Consider the following 16984-nt stretch of genomic DNA (forward strand, 5'->3'; position numbering starts at 1 on the left):
CTTGTTTTTTTTAATCTTGCTCGCCATTAGTCCGTCTTAGTTGGGATTGTCCCAGGAGTTAAATGCTGAACCAAACACAACCTCAGACTACTCTGAGTAAAAAATATTCTATAATTTTCTTTTCATCTGGATTTAGGGGGTTTATTCTAATAGAAAAGGTGTCTCTAAAACGTCATATAGGATCAATTTTTTTTGGTTTTATTTGAGTGATGTCACCCAAATGAGTTCAGCTTGTCCAGTCTTCAATCCAAGCATGGACCACGAGAATATTTCGCTAAATACGACGCCTTTGTGTTGTACAGTTCTTCAGTCAGAATTCCTCCCATAGTCCAATCAGCTGTTCCAAGTATGGTTGTTGTTATCAGGTGGATTTTATTTTCATTGTTTTCATGTCAAATTTAGTAGATGATTCCATTATTAAAGTTTATAAGAAGTGATGTATGATAGCTGTGGATTTGGTTATCTCAATTAAGACTATTATGTGACCTTGATCTAGAGCAATTTATATAAAATTTATGAAATTCGAATAAGTGATGCAATCCTTGAGTGAGAAATCCCCTTAATATTCTAATCAACTGCATCTACTCCGACTACTGTTATCAAGTGGGTTTATTTTAATTACTTTGGCTTGAGAGGGAGGTGGAGAAACAGGACACTGAAAATCGCATTTTCAAGTTCAATATTCTCCTTGACAAGTAGAGGCGATAAGCTATTCACGGTCATTCCGTTTTTGAATTATCATAAGAAGTAGTATCGGACTAGTGGTGGATATGATTCTCTCGATAAAGAGTAACATTGTAAGTTCTTGTCGTTCAGTAAGCGAATACTTAGATATTTGTAGCTCGATACGTGCCTTCATAATAGAAAAATGTTCAAGTCGAAAGATTCGATCACATCATCGTCGAAGATATTTCAAAGACCGGAAGGTGGGAAGAAAAAAAAAAGAAAAAAAAAGAGGAAACTCTTACTGTCCAGCGATCGTGCGATGTCCATAGGAATTCTTGTTTCAATCCTAAGTTACAAATTCCACGGGAACGCCGGACCCCAAATACGACAACGTAGCGTTGGTCCTAATCCACGGAAGGACGAAAGCTTCGGCATGTTTCTGGGCGAGTCTCGCAACCCCACCACGCAGAAGTATTCCGAACATCAAATAAACAACCGACACGTGCACCCAAAGACGCGAGGCCACGTCAGCATGCCCGCCACGCGTCGTCCCTGACGCCTTCTCTAGAAAGTCCTCGTCAGCTCCTGGCCTCTGCAAATAAAGACCGTTCCCCGCGCCATCTTGTCATCATCATCCCAGCTGAGAACGCGATCGAGCGACCCAGTGGAGCAAAGCGCGCGAGATCAAGAGCGCACGAGACCAGATGCGATCGAGGTTAGTGGCCATCGCCGGGAGCTCTTACAGAGCCGCGACCGGATACCGTCGCCGTGAAGCCGCGAGGCGAGGGCTTGCGTCGGTGTCGGCCGGTCGCACGGCCGATCCCGACGTCCACGCGAAAGAGAGAGAATCTGAAGTGAAGCCCGCCGTTTTCTCCGGAGAGCCGGAGGTATGCGAATCATCTTAACTGGGTTTCGTTTAGTAATAATGTCTGTTTGGACTTGTTTCGCATACGGTGTACGTTGCGCGATTCTAGTGAATAGCTAAAATGAGGGTTGTGTAATTGGCAGGAAACTAGGAAAGTGTATGAGCCTGACCCTAAACCAGCAATGAAGCGAGACGTGGAACCGGAGCACCCCAAAGCCAGGGGCGACTCCGAGCCGTTCGCGCCGCCCAGGCCGCCCCACTCCACCTCGCCGAGGCTCCAGAGTACCCCTGTGAACAACCCCGTCGAACCCAATTACCAGCAGAAACGGAACAAAGCGCCCGCCACGCCGCTTGAAAACGTGAGCTGCGCGGGGCTGGATGGCTCGCCGTGGCCGGAAGGCGATGAACAGAACCGATCGCGGGGGAACAGAGGAGAAGCGGATGAGGACGACAGGGAGTATTTCGCGCACCACAAGGCTTCGCCACTGTCGGAGATAAAGTTTGCCGACACGAGGAAGCCGATCACGAGGGCAACGGACGGGACGGCGGACTCGGCGAGCTACGGGGGAGCGCCGGACGTGGTGGGGTGGAGACCGGAGCAGCTGGACACGGCCGAGGAGGCGCTGATGCGGGCGGCGAGGATCTGGAAGGAGTCGGCGATGAGGGGGGACCCCGATGCTCCGCAGTCCAGGGTGCTCAGGGCTCTTCGTGGTGAAGTATGAGAGCTACGAATTTTCCTCGTGAGCTTCGACTTGTAAACGAAGTGTATGTATATTTAATAATCTGCTCGAGGGCTTCTCCTTCCCAATAACCCTGCCTTAACCGCAGATTTGCTCGTGGCAAAATGCGAATGGGCACATTTCAAGAGAGTTTTACTTTGTACTCGTTCTTAATTTTGTCTGCTTGTAGACGTGCTGGATCTTCACAACCCGCAATTTCCACAGACGTGCCCGTTCATGTACATCTGAGACGCATAATTTGGTGTAGAGAATGCTTGTAATTTGTTCAAAAGTTAACAATTTTCAGCGAAAATTGTTAATATCACGTTCCCGGTCTCCTCGCTCTGTCGATTTTTCCCTGTCCTCCGTTCGCTCCTCTGCCATGCCCTGTCGTGCAGTGGTCTCGTTCGCTGTCCCTCGCCCACCATTCCGTGGCCTACCGACAACCTTGAATCTGCCAGATCAGCGTCTACCTCCGCCCCGTCCACGCTTGCCGCAGTCAAACCTCGGTCGACCACGAGTTTGAGGGGAGCTTCAGATTTTGGCTTGTCATCTTGTCCTACGCGTTGATGGATGGAGTGTGAGTGATCAGAGAGACAATCCGTAATCGCAAAGGCCCAATTGGAACAGCGAAGCTTTACCAACTGGGCTTTCCCAAGGATCCAAAAGGAGGGAACTCAAGAGAGCCGTCAGCTCCAGCTACCGTGATGCCACGATAAGCGACGTCTGCGGCAAAAGTGGGCTGCCCTAGCGTCGTCCGGCACGTGACGGAGGTGGCCGGGCTTCTGCAGGTTGGTCGCCTCCGGTGAGAGCCAAGGGGGGAAGAGCGCGGGGAGGAGAGAGAGTTTTTGTCTTCTGTTGTCGTGGGACGGACGTGCAACACAGATCCACCAGTGAAACGACGCCACATCGCTCCGAGCTTTTGGGAATAGTACCCGCGGGACAGGACCGACGAAATTCGCCGCGTCTCTCGGGCCGAAGATATCCACTGCCGGGCTCCTGTCACCAAGACCAGTCTCTACACAATGACTGTCGTCGATTCAAGTTATCTGGAGAGCCCAAGTCGTCGTCTTTCGCTTCTTGGGGGCCCGTTTAGCACGGTCTCGTTAGATGGGGATGACCTAAATCGCTCTGCTGGTCATTAGATGCTCCCGGAGCCACCGGTTTACGCGGAATGCAATAACAAGGAGAAAGTAAAAACGGCGTGGACCGAAAAATTCGCCAGTCTCTGATGTTTCGATCTGAGTAGCTCCGCCCTGAGGCAATGAAGCTGGGTCATAATTATATAGCTTGGTGGTGAGGAAACTGGATGGAACTGATTTTCATGACATAAGAAGAGGTCAAAGGAAGCTACATTTTCTTTCATTCCTAGTTTTCTTCCGATCGAGTCTCCGATCGGTGAATGTATGAACGGAAACCTGCTGTGTCAGAACGTTTGTCAGACCTACCAACGACCATTTTCCTTGCACCTTATCATATGAAAAAGGACATGATCGCCTTTTGGTTTTCGCTGATATGACCTAATAATTTGAGGACTGCAGCTCACATTCTGCAGTTTGAATCGGCGGCCACTTACTGTATAGTAATCGTGGCCCACTCATGCTTACGAGCCCACAAACGGCTACTTCTCGATCCCGCCGCGTCTTTCAAAATTGAAAAGACGACCCCCTTGCGCGCACTGTCACTGTCTCTTGTTTCTGCTTCTCTCTCTCTCTCTCTCTCTCTGAGGCAAGAAAGGAAGGAAATTGGCGAAAAGCACCGAACCATCTTCGACCGTGCATCCTCCCTACTGGAGGTTCTCTTCTCTGCTTTCCGCATCGACCCTTCCCTTCTTCAAGAGGATTGTGGAAATTCGTCGTGATTTTTTTTCATGTTTTCTTGTTTTGGCAGATGATGAGCAACGCAACCCTCATCTCGGAGGACCAGGCAGGTTCGAGCCCGCCCGCAGATTCGGAGCGGCTCGTGAAGGTGAAGAGCTCCCACAAGGTGGCGTCACCGACGGAGGATCCAGGGCTCCTGGAAAGAGAGGCCCCGGAGGAGCAGAGGGCCAGGAGGAAGACGAGGAGGCTGAGCCAGGTGGAGACGCCGGAAGCTCTGAAGAAGGCGACGAGGAAGAGGAAGGCGACGGCGCCAGAGGTCGGTGGTCGTGACGGCGGGAAGATGAAGCGGTTGAGCGAGGTGAAGACGCCCGAGGGGTTCAAGAACGGGAACAAGAAGAGGACCAAGAAGGCGACGGCGACGGTGACGGCGGCGGCAGTGAAGAGGAAGAGCTTGAAGAGAGCGAGCTCTTCAAAGCCAGCGAAGAAGGGTAGGAAGTAATTCGTCGGAGAAGAGAAGTCAGTGACTCCTGTTCTGCTTTCTTTTCTGTCAATCACGAGCTCTCGTGATGTAGCTGCTGTTTTTCGAGTTGCTATGTTTTTCTGGTTAATCTTCTGGTTAATTTTTGTAGTTTCAAGCCCCTGTTTCTCTTTCATTTGGGAGGACTTGGAAAAGTAATTTTTGGTTTTCCTAAGCCTGGTTGGTGCGCTTAGACTAATATGGTTCTCCCCCTTTGAATTCTCGTTTTGCAACTTTTTACTTTATTGAATTAGATATAAATGATCATTTTGTCACGTGTTTTTGTAAGAAATGTTTCGATTCCCAAACTTTCAAATTAAAAGTAACTCATTTTATATAGGCACCATCCTCTCTTCCGAAAATATCAATTAGCTGCAAATTGGATAGAATGTCGGTCGTTTTTTTAGGTTTCTGAAAATTATTTGCAAGATAGTCATTTGTGACATAATTTGATTTTAGCATACTTTATTTATTTCCCTGGTGAAGCTGCCTGTATAGTTGATTGGAGGAAAATTTTTATGCAAAAAAGAAGAAGAAGAAGAAGAAGAAGAAGAAGAAGCAAAATTAGGTTTATCTAGATATTTAAGAAAGGGAAGAGACGGCACGGGACTTCTCGAGGTATCATTTGCAAAAATAATCATAGGTTCAACAAAGCAATTCCAATAATTAGCAAAAGTATCTTGTGTCCGAGATAATACCTAAAAATCTTATAATTATTGAGTTAATTAACATCAAATTACAGTCTAGGTCCATGTCAACTTTTGTCAAATACAAGCACTGTTTTCAGTACCTATCCCCTTTAAGGGCAATGAGAGTCGAATGAATCGACATTATTTTGCCGCTATACAATTATCAATCTGGAAAGCAAAAATGAGTTGAAAATTTGCTATTTTTCCAGCAATTGAAAACATAATTCAGTCAACATCCGAAAGATAAGAGGCAACCAGAGAAAAATTCCAAATTTAGTCGGCCTAATCTGACGTGAACCCTTGGACGGATGGTCCAGAAATTCGTACTCTTTCTGGGCCAATCTATTTTTTCCCCCTTAATATGTTGCATTTTTGTGTGGAAATCAGACAACCATGCCTATATGGCTGCGATTTCACCGCTTTGGCAGGCCCGCCCGTCGGCGCCATTACCTGGGCATCCCTCTCTTCTCTTATCTGGATGGAGCGCATGAGAACGGTCTCTTCGCGGTGATGCATCATCGTTCGTCATCGTTCGCCGCTCGGCTCTCTCTTTCCGGTGGTTTCCCTTCGACCCGGTAAGTTCCACCGATTTGTCATCTTTGGGGGTTTTTGTTTTGTTTTGTTTTTTTTTTTTTTTAATTTTCCATGTTCCCTCTCCTGGATTCTTGTTTGGTGTCGCAGTGAAATCTGAATCACATTCAAGCAATCGCCAAAATGTCGTTAAATTTAGGCAGGTTAGGCTTATACTTCAGTTAGGTAATTTAGGGCATCGCAACTCCGTCACATCGGCTTCTACAATCATTCGTGTCTAATGCCCTGCCTAAATCAAGATCTCGCGCTCTTTGCTTAGCCTTAATTAGCTTAGATTATGGGGGTTTAACTAGTTCCCCGATTACAAGGGTGTCCCTAGTCTCAATCCTTGATGGAAAGAGGTAATCTCTGGTTTGAGCACTTTCATTATTTGAATCTGGTTTCGAAGATGAAACCTGAATGTTAGTTTTGCTTTTATTAGAAATATACGTTTGGTGGAAAAATAAATTCGATTCGTTGTAGCAGGTGGACCTCCCGATAGGAAGCAAATCTCGAAACGCATCTCTAATTAGGATGACTTGTTTGGTCCATGTATTAGGCAGGAGCAATACACGCTAGACATCTCTCTTGAGAATTCGAAATGTCCTTTTGCAAGAGAAGTAAATGTGTGTATTTTTGAAGGCAATTGAGGACCATAAAAGTGAGCTTAAACCGGGTTCAACCTATTTCGTTTTTCAATTAGTGTTATGCTGAGCCAAGCAAATCTCATGTTAGATGGTAGAAATCTTGTGATTTGAACCTTTTAAGTATGTACCCACTCACCACTATGTTGGAAGATATGATACTGATCTGGTGTATATCTTAAGAGATGCAGATCATTTATTTTAGTCAATTTAGGATTAGATCTGATACACATAGATTAAAGGAATATAATCTTTCTTTCTTTATTATTAGACAAATTGTATTATATAGAGATCGACTTTGTACATCAATAGACACAGAAAAGAATACACAGAAAATTTCCCACGTCTCCTTCTTACAGTTCTTTGCATTCATCTTCTACCTCAATTTCTGACATGGTATCAGAGCAACCTTTTTCCGCATCCGCTCCGATTACCTCGTAAGCCACTCCAAATTCCAGACAAGTGTTGCCGAAGGAATCACGGTGTTGATTACCTAAAGTGAGGAACCTCATCTGCGAAAGGAGTTAGCAGAGGAATCGGTTTTCTTTTCAACATGACAAAACCGGAAGATCTTACCTCGTTTTCAGCCGACCGATGCACGCGAATGCACCGATACAACCCATTGGAAATCAAGATTCATCTATTGTCATCTCGCACGAACAACAAATTCAGCAACCGCACGTGCAATGGCAAAAGCATCGGCTTAGGCTAATACGGGGACAATCCTTCGCGGGCTATCCCTACCAATGGATGCCGTATCCATGGTATCATGGGTCAATTCCCAATGCATCATCGCCGGCTACCAAAGCGGCGTGCGAGCCGACGGAGATCTACCAACCGGTGATGGGGCAAATCCCGCCATCGGCTCGGAGCGAGACGGGCGGTTCAATTGGACCGGGTATGGGAACGAATCCCTACCCGGGATTTCAAAATGCGAGTCACGTTTTTGGCTTGGGCGGTTCGGGTCAAGGCGCAAATCCCTACCCGATTCCTGCACCGAGTCCCTTTCCATATCAGATCTTCGCCAACAGTGGCAAGCCGGAACCCGGTGATCCGCTTTACACCACAACGGCCGACGGGCCAGAGCTACGGCTCATCACCCAGCAACTCACCGGGGCCGACAACTATTCAAGCTGGTCCCGTGAATTCCGGCGTGCATTGGTGACCAAAGAAAAGATGGGTTTATTGATGGAACGATTCCAATCCCATCCGACGAGCGGCGAGCACGACTATGGAGGAAGTGTAACTAGTTGGTCCGGACATGGATCGGAAACTGTGTTACTTCCGAAGTCGCGGCCGGATTACCGCCGACGGAAGACCCAAAACAGATGTGGGAAAATATAAAAGAAATATGTACGGGAAATTGGATCGGGTTCGAGTTTTTTCACTAACCCAACAGCTTTCGGAATTGAAACAGGGAAACATGAGCGTAGCCACCATTTACAACAAGATCTCAGCGTTATGGAATGAATTAGACGCGGTGGAAGAAAAATTAGAAGGACCTGAGTCGACGCTTCAACAATATCGAACGATTCGGGAACGAGAAAAAGTCACCAGATTTCTCCTTGCCCTAAATGAATCGTACCTCTCTTTCCGGACGCAGATACTCACCATGGATCCAACGCCAACCCTCGCTCGGATCTACCAACTTGCAACGCAGGAGGAAAGCTAGCGCCTTGCTGTGCTCGACAATCCCAAAGAAGGAATCGCACTTGCAGTACATGGCAGTGGTTTGGAGAGAGGAGCAGCAAAAAGGGGGAGAATCGGGCAAAACTTAGGGTTTCTTGAAGATTCTCGAACCCTAAGGAAAGGAGGAGTGGACGGCCACGATTCTTCAAGGCGATCCGACGGCTCACGTGGCTCGCACCCACTGATCAGATCCGACGGTCACCGAGGATTCTTCTCAGCAGCATCGGACGGCTCGCATGCGATCTCGCTCCCCACAGGATCCGACGGCCCGCGCTCTTTCTTCGCATCCGACGGTCCACAAGAAGCAGCGAGCTTGCCCTATTTAAAAGGTCCAATTGGACCGCCATATGTTGCAACATTAAAGGGAAATTTCAAGGGCAAAGGTAAATTATACTGCGATTATTGCAAGCGCCCTCATCACACAATTGATAATTGCTGGAAACTACATGGCAAGCCCGGGAGAGAAAGGAAAGAAGGATTTTTCAAGCTGTCTTTCAGGTTACAGGACAACATCAGCCAATTGACCAAGAGCAATATCAAGAACTTATGAAGGCTTTCAAAAAATTGGACACATCTGACAAGACTGGAAGTTTCACAGGTACTTCATATTGTTTGGCGAATTCAATTTCCAATGATAAGTGGATAATTGATTCTGGGGCCAGTGATCATATTGCCCGTGATAAAAAAATTTTCTCAAAAATCCAGAAATTGCCTATTCCAGCTTCAGTACAGCTTCCCAATGGTAATTCCACACTTGTGATGATGATTGGCACCATAAATCTTAGCCCACTCATAACTCTCAAGAACGTATTATATGTTCCTGATTTCAATTTCAATCTAATATCAGTGTCTCGAGTTTGTGAAGAAAATTCGTGCCGAGTCCTATTTGATTCTGATCAATGTATATTTCAGGCCCTTTCGACTGGCAGACTGATGGGCTTGGGTAGTATCTCTCAAGGGCTATATTTTTGGATCAAATTTCCCTGCAGTTCATATTTATCATGTGTTGAATTGAATAATTTGTCATTGTGTAATTCTGCTACCAATGATAAAATTCTTGTTAGTCATCAAAGATTGGGCCATAGCGCCTCTATTCCTTGTTCTCATTGTCCTATTTGTCCATTGGCAAAGCAAACTCGTACACCCTTTCCAAATAGTGTCTCTCGTGCAAAAGATCTTTTTTCTCTAATCCATGCTGATATTTGGGGACCTTATCACACACCAAATCGTGATGGTTCCCGATTTTTTCTGACAATTGTGGATGATTTTTCAAGAGCCACATGGGTATTTCTGATGCAGTCCAAGGGCCAAGTTTTTCATTATCTGAAAACTTTCTTCTCCCTGTCCAAGAATCAATTTGGGAAGTCTATTCAGCGCATTCGCACTGATAATGGAAGGGAATTCTTCAGCAATGAATGTGAGATTTTTTTCTCCTCAAATGGAATTCTGCATGAAAGCTCATGTATCTACACTCCACAACAAAATGGCGTTGTTGAGCGCAAGCACCGGCATTTATTAGAGGTATCACGTGCTCTGAAATTTCAAGCCTCGATTCCTGAAAATTTTTGGGGAGACTGCATAATTACAGCTGCTTATCTGATTAATCGTATGCCGAGTCGGGTGCTTGCTGGTAAAACTCCATATGAGATGCTTTATAGAAAAAAACCGGAAACGCATCATTTAAGAGTTTTTGGTTGTCTATGCTATGTAACAACGGTAGGACCTCGAGACAAGATGAGTCCTAGAGCCCGCCAGTGCATCTTTATGGGGTATGCCACCTTACAAAAGGGATATAGAGTCTTTGAGCCATCCACTGGAGAATTTTTTATAAGCAGGGACGTCGTCTTTCATGAGGAAATATTTCCCTTCCGTGATAAATGAGAACCATCTGTAGATTCCGACAGGGACACCGATCATACTCGGTTTGTATCAGATGAAGAATCATCTCCTGGCCAAACATATATTCTCACAAGTCCAAAACATACATCGGGCATTACAACACCATCTCCAAATTCTGATGCACATTCCATGGATAACTCTATTGGAAACACAGAAGAAGTTGATATGACGTCCCCAGGACATGACAAAAATGAAGAAGTATCACACAATGAGGAGATATCTTCTAGTCCACAACCTCAAATGCCCAGGCGATCAGGACGCAATACTCGTCCACCTACATGGACAAAGGATTATATTTGCACGGCTTCCAAATTATCAGGTACACATTATCCTATCTCCGCATATGTATCTTTCCAAAGATTATCAACCGATCATATGTGTTGCATTAGTCGAGTATCTGAGGAACAAGAACCATCTCATTACAATGAGGCATCAAAGACCCTCGTTGGCAAGAAGCCATGGAAAAGAATTGCATGCCTTGTTAGAAAATCATACATGGGATATCGTCTCATTACCATCAAATCGCAAGCCAATTGGTTGCAAGTGGGTCTACAAGATCAAACATAGAGCCGACGGGTCCATCGAAAGATACAAGGCTCGATTAGTGGCTAAAGGGTTCACTCAGAAAGCAGGTTTTGACTATCACGAAACTTTCTCTCCAGTAGCAAAGGATGTTACAGTTCGTACATTTTTATCCATTGCTGCATTTCGTGATTGGTCATTACATCAAATGGATGTTCATAATGCATTTCTTCATGGAGATTTAGATGAAGAAATTTATATGGATCTTCCACCGGGTTTACGGAGACAGGGGGAGTCCAATGTGTGTCGTCTCCGTAAATCCCTTTATGGTCTCAAGCAGGCTTCGCGACAGTGGTATGCCAAGTTCACAAGTGCACTCACAGCTGTGGGCTTCCAACAATCCAAGCATGATTATGCACTTTTCTCATGGACAAAAGGTACGTCATCCGTCTACTTAATGATATACGTTGATGACATACTTATCATGGGCAATGATGAGCTTCTTTGTGAAGAACCTTAAAGAAAATCTCAATTCCAAGTTTCATATCAAAGATTTGGGGTCACCGAAATATTTTCTTGGAATTGAGATAGCCCGTCGAGCAAGGTATCTCTCTTAGTCGGCGAAAATATGTGCGGAGATTATATCGAAGCGGGATTATCGGGATGCAAGCCGCAGTCATCCCCATCGAGCAAAATGTCAAGTTAACCACCGCAGAATATGATGCGGGACTCCAGTCCACGAAAATGATCCACTGCTCAAGGACCCGTCAAGCTATCGAGGCTAGTTGGGAAACTCATCTATCTCACTATGACGAGACCGACATTTGTTATGCTGTTCGGATACTCGGTCAATTCATGCATAGCCCAAAACAGTCTCACATGAATGCTGCCTTGAAAGTGGTGAAATATTTGAAGAAATGTCCGGGACTAGGAATCCTCCTTTCCCGCAATTGCAACATGAAAATGACAGCTTATTGCGATGCGGATTATGCAACTTGTCCTATGAGTCGAAGATCCATCACTGGTTTTTGCATCAAACTTGGGGAATCCCTACTCTCATGGAAGACGAAGAAACAATCTACTGTATCCTTGTCATCGGCGAAGGCGAGTATCGATCCATGGCGAAGGCTGTTTGTGAAGTAGTTTGGCTACGGGGCTTGCTTCTAGACCTAGGAGTAAAGGTCGAGGGACCAACTTTGTTATTTTGTGACAATGATTCTGCACTTAAGCTTGCTGCAAATCCTGTTTTATACGAAAGGACAAAGCACATAGAAGTCGATTGTCACTTCACTCGAGAGAAGATTCAAGAAGGGATAATCGAAGCAAGAGGAATCAGAACCATTGAACAGCCTGCTGATATATTTACCAAGCCTTTATGCCAGAGACAACATTCATATCTTCTAGGCAAGCTTGGTGTCTTAGATATATACAAGCCACCAGCTTGAGGGGGAGTGTTGGAAGATATGATACTGATCTGGTGTATATCTTAAGAGATGCAGATCATTTATTTTAGTCAATTTAGGATTAGATCTGATACACATAGATTAAAGGAATATAATCTTTCTTTCTTTATTATTAGACAAATTGTATTATATAGAGATCGACTTTGTACATCAATAGACACAGAAAAGAATACACAGAAAATTTCCCACGTCTCCTTCTTGCAGTTCTTTGCATTCATCTTCTACCTCAATTTCTGACACACTAGATACTCCATGTCCAAGATTATTCACCAACTACCACCAAACCCAGTCATGACATCGATAAAAAGATAAATTACTTCTACTCAATGGACGGGTCGAGTCGGACAACGATCCTAGAAGTCCTGGTCAAAGACTACCCTAAAAATTAACACAGAAAACAATCATATCAAGAACCGATAAAGGTCCTGAAATGAGTAAACCCGAGTCCAAGAAAGAAAGTGGTGGATCCTCTCGAGTCCATGGATATTCGCGAGCTTTTTAGCCGAAGGTACCTTGACAGACAGAGAAGGCAACGTGGAAGCTATTTCCACGGCCGATTACATTAATCAACGCAACAAAGTACGACCCACATTAAATCTCACAAACGTGAAAGCGGGAAATCCAATATCTCTACACTCAATTTCTGTAACGCGATTGATTATACATGCCGTACCGTTCAGCCGACTACAATCGCCAATGAGTCGATCCCCCGCACTTAATGCGGGGAGCGTAAGGGGGGGAGGCTGTCCCCCACCCCCAGGACCATCTTGCTCTTCGTCTAGTCACATCGCAAACCCACCATGGACGGTGACACGCGGATGCCACTCGAAAATGGAGTTTCACCCTTCTTTCTTGGCATGACCCATTAACGAATGATCACCACCACCTTCCCTCACTCCCTCTGAGGATCATGAGAAGGGAGAGTTGTAACTTTTTACCAACCCCTTTTCCGCGACGAATCGACCCGACCCATGTAGATTCGATTCCCCCAAAAGAAGTATTCCAGGTGATCCGTTGATCCGAATCAGGTGGCGACTTTTCTTTCGAGATAGAAGAGTACAAAAGGGGTATTCATTATATGTTAGCAGCTTGTCCCACGAGTAACATGGAGCTCCATTATTTATCACCAGCTATGCTTCTTCGATCCTTGATAAGAGGGAACTCCCATCTGATTGGTCCAGTGATCGGTAGGCTATATAGATGCGAATATCATGTACATACAAACTTTAATGAAATCTGTAGTGCACGGATGATATCCACTTCTGTAATTCACATGTCTGAAGATTGATTTTTAGTGAAAGAGAAATATGACCAAGCGGATTCAAGGCGATTTCGTCCTTAGCTAATCAGTATATTAGGAATCAGTAATTTTATTGAGATTCCATTTATTTGGATGCATCGAATCATGTGAGGTAGCCGGCCTTGTGCTACTACATTTATTTATTCTCGCAACATATATGACTCCTACCAATGCATATCCACATCAGCAAGCTCATGCCTCCACACATTGATGTCTGTGTCTCTATATATCTTATATAATAGTTATTACGAATTGACCAAAACTCACTTAGCTTCATCTAGAACTCAGCGCTCTCTCTCTCTCTTTTTATCTTTGCAGAACCATAAACGAGTAGAGAGAGAGAGAGATAGAGAGAGAGAAAAGGCTCGAAGAGAAGCTATGGAAGGTGCGTCCGTGAGTGCGTACAAGAGCCTGAGGGGATACTGGAAGAGGAGGAGCTACCGGAGGCTAGACGGGTCGGGCAACCGGCGCCGCATGCGGGTGGTGGAGCTGGGCTCGACCCGGCGGAGGCGGCGCTGGTCCTGGCGGATCAAGATCTCGCCGAAGCTCCGCCGCCTCAGCTCCCCCAAGAAGCTGCTGCTCTGGCCCAAGAAGTTCTTGATCTGGCTCCGCGACGGCTACGTGAAGATGATGCTGCGCTTCGCCGATTCGCGGGTGTGCGGCATGTACGGCTCCTCGGTCACCGACGCCGGGCTGAGCGCGTTCGGGCGGCAGCCGCCGAAGGAGTACGACCAGCGGGTGATCCTGGAGGTGTACAAGGCCCTGATGGCGGCGCAGGCAAAGGCCGTCACCACAGCCGCGCCGAAACGGGTCCAACTGGCGGCGATCAGCGAGGAATGATGGGCAAAAATCATGTAACGGAGGATTTCTTTGGCCGGCCGATGGGGGGGGGAGCCAGAAATAGAGTAGGTCCGGCGAGGGAGCGGCCGTATCGTCGCCGGAGATGGGCTTCCGGATAAGGAAAGCGTTCCGACTCTTATGTTTTGCCTGACCTTTCTTCTTTTTTCTTTCTTTCTAATCCCCACTTGTAAATTTGCCCCTGTACTCCCATTGTCTGCCAAAATAAAAAGAAAGCGTCACATACAATTACGATTATCTTAAGCGAGAGGGGGGGGAATTGCAATTGGAGTTGTCATTAGAAGGGGGCGGGGGGACGAGGAATTGCAATTGGAGTTGTCGTTAGAATTTTCATTTTGAGAATAGAATCGGCCCCCTTGCTCCGCTCATCACAAATTTTCATTTTCATTTTGTTGGTGGGAGATGTGACAAACGTCATGATCATCTCATATATCATAATGGTCAACTGTGGAGCAACTTTCTAGTCACAGTTTTCGGGTAGCAAGTGTCGCGATCACTTCTCCTTTGTTTTTACTCCCTATCATGCCACGACAGATATTTGGTCATGGTGCGGTTGGACTCTTAGCTAATGGATGTGGACGGGGCGGATCATCCGCATCTATTGATATAAAGACTTCCGATGGTCAGCGAGCGACGGCGGGTCGGGTCGGGTTGTTTCATGTCGGAATATCACTATAGCCATCGGTTCGTATTATTGTAAATGGGTTTCATGGAGAAAAGACTATAGTGCCCGTAATTTTCTGGGGTAAATTTTCCTTGTGTGCAAACCGAAGTGGTTGTGATTGATGCCACAACGTTGGAAGGGCAGGTGAGAGAGCTTGTAATCCTAAACTTTGCCGAAGTTGGTCAAGCCTATCCTAATTGAAAATATTAGATTAGGTGGCTTCTTGCAAGACGAAACTCGTTTGCCCTCCGCTTGCTTTGAGCACACCACAAGTCGTTTCTTCCTTTTCCCGTCGTCTCTTTTAGATGTCATTATGCTGCAAGACATAACGATTACTAAAAGTAGGTGCTCGGCGGAAGAATATGGACCGGGTGGGCGTGGAAAGCCAATACAGACAAATCGGAATCGATTGCGGATCCAAACTTAGAGCTCGATAATCTTTTTCATAAACCAAGTCTTGTTTTCTCAAGAGGGCCTAAAGGTTCAGGATTCGCATTGAAAACCAAGTGCTTTCGGGATAGAAAACCTCGATAAAGTAGCCCCACGCGCGGCTCTTTTGATGTATGATCAAGTCCCAACGCATGGATCACGAGTAAGAAAAATTGCGGCGAATTCTAGAGAAGAAGCCAAGTTTCACGTTTGCCGGTTGTAAAAACTCGCGACTGTTGAAGCGGGTAGAAAACGAGATCTATGGTAAATTATAGATCTATGATTAAAAGATGAACATGATGGAGGAGATAGATAATTGAAAATGGGAATTCCGATGGATCGCTTTCGTCGTCCGTGACGACAGGCCGAACCCTAAAAATAGATTTATATTGATAATGCAACGTGCTGCGACAACCAAGGCGGACAATGTGCACATCTCGAAGCTTTGCAGAATCTTTTTCTAGCTGGACCCTGCTAGCTGTTGGTAAAATATGTCTTCGAAATGGGTTGAACAATGAAATCGGATCGAGTAAAAACAACTCGGACTTTGAGGCGTGATATCACTTTCTTTAAGGATTTATTTGCCCCACAACGTTGCTAATGGTCACTGGCAAAAATCCTCCAGGATACAACAAAGTCTCGGATGAGAATACTAAATAGCAATTCTAGTATTTCTCGGGGTCTCTCTAAGAAACAATCGAAAATTGGCTGCAGTTTTTCAGAAAGGAGACTCGAAAATGACCACACACTTCTTTCCGAAAATGACAAGTATTTATATGAAACGGTCTTGCAACTCTTCGTGAAAATTGCGAACAAACACGTCTTTAGAAAATTGTTCGGATAAACAAATGCGACTCTTCGGAAGAAGTCGAAAACGAACAATTGCAATCCTTGAAAAAATTAAAACCGAATAAGTAATTTTCCAAAGGTTGTCTTGAAAAGACACAAATAAAATTCGGAATAATTATTATTTTAAATAGAATTTCGAATTTTCATTTATATTTCATTTCCGAAATTCTCAAATTAAAAGGCAACCTTTGAACTGAAATATAAAATAAAATAAAATAAAAATAAATAAATAAAAAGCAAGGGATTAATGCTTAATTATCCGCGCACCCGCACGCGGGTATGGTGGGTCTAGCCCCACCTAATCACTTCTTTAACTACAAAAGGAAATTTCTCATTAATAAACTAATCCTCCTGCTCCCACCTTTTCTATGTGGGACAAAGTAAAAGGCACTTATTTTGTTTTAACAAACAAAATTCCAACACTAGCTACCCGAACGTGATGCATCATGTTTCCTAACTCCTGGTCATCTCTCCAATTTCTAATGCTTCCTCCATTTTTCTTTTCTATTCTTTTCGGTGGGTTCTATGGCTCTTGGAGGAGAAGACAAATCTACCTTCGTGCATTGTCTCATCGTAATTTTCATCCAAAATGCTGGAGCACGTGAAGACTAGAAAATAATTTTCAGTTGGATGAGTGAGATTTCCTAGATGCTGTTCATCTAGGGTAAATCTATCGAAATAGGTCACAAACCTATTTCTTAACTCATATTTGATAGGTTGGGTTGTTATATGGAATAGTTGTGTTCAACAAATGGTTCATAAATTAATTTAGGGAAGTAAAGTCCAAAATAATATAGGTATTAAATGAGTTTATAATTTAT

The 16984-nt window shown here is 45.0% G+C and overlaps 3 protein-coding genes across 3 annotated transcripts; all 3 read left to right on the plus strand.

The window, feature by feature from the left end:
- Positions 1-1282: 1282 nt before the first annotated feature.
- Positions 1283-2515, plus strand: LOC104456721 (hypothetical protein). The gene is made up of 2 exons (XM_010071574.3): positions 1283-1553; positions 1675-2515. Exons 1-2 carry the CDS (start codon positions 1371-1373, stop codon positions 2251-2253), a joined length of 762 nt encoding a protein of 253 aa, XP_010069876.1. The 5' UTR covers positions 1283-1370; the 3' UTR covers positions 2254-2515.
- A 1280-nt stretch (positions 2516-3795) lies between these two features.
- Positions 3796-4862, plus strand: LOC104456722. Its single transcript, XM_010071575.3, has 2 exons — positions 3796-4045; positions 4141-4862. The coding sequence occupies exon 2, from the start codon at positions 4141-4143 to the stop codon at positions 4567-4569; it is 429 nt and encodes a 142-aa protein (XP_010069877.1). The 5' UTR covers positions 3796-4045; the 3' UTR covers positions 4570-4862.
- An 8879-nt stretch (positions 4863-13741) lies between these two features.
- LOC104456723 (hypothetical protein) lies at positions 13742-14203 on the plus strand. Its single transcript, XM_010071576.3, has one exon. The coding sequence runs from the start codon at positions 13742-13744 to the stop codon at positions 14201-14203; it is 462 nt and encodes a 153-aa protein (XP_010069878.2).
- The last annotated feature ends 2781 nt before the right edge of the window (positions 14204-16984 follow it).

This window comes from Eucalyptus grandis, chromosome 8 (genome assembly GCF_016545825.1).
Source record: "Eucalyptus grandis isolate ANBG69807.140 chromosome 8, ASM1654582v1, whole genome shotgun sequence".
Classification (NCBI taxonomy): domain Eukaryota; kingdom Viridiplantae; phylum Streptophyta; class Magnoliopsida; order Myrtales; family Myrtaceae; genus Eucalyptus; species Eucalyptus grandis.

Coding starts and splice junctions, on each gene's coding strand:
- LOC104456721 (XM_010071574.3), top strand. CDS start 1,371: ATGCGATCGAGGTTAGTGGCCATCGCCGGGAGCTCTTACAGAGCCGCG. Junction 1,554..1,674: donor TTTTCTCCGGAGAGCCGGAG/GTATGCGAATCA, acceptor TGTAATTGGCAG/GAAACTAGGAAAGTGTATGA.
- LOC104456722 (XM_010071575.3), top strand. CDS start 4,141: ATGATGAGCAACGCAACCCTCATCTCGGAGGACCAGGCAGGTTCGAGC.
- LOC104456723 (XM_010071576.3), top strand. CDS start 13,742: ATGGAAGGTGCGTCCGTGAGTGCGTACAAGAGCCTGAGGGGATACTGG.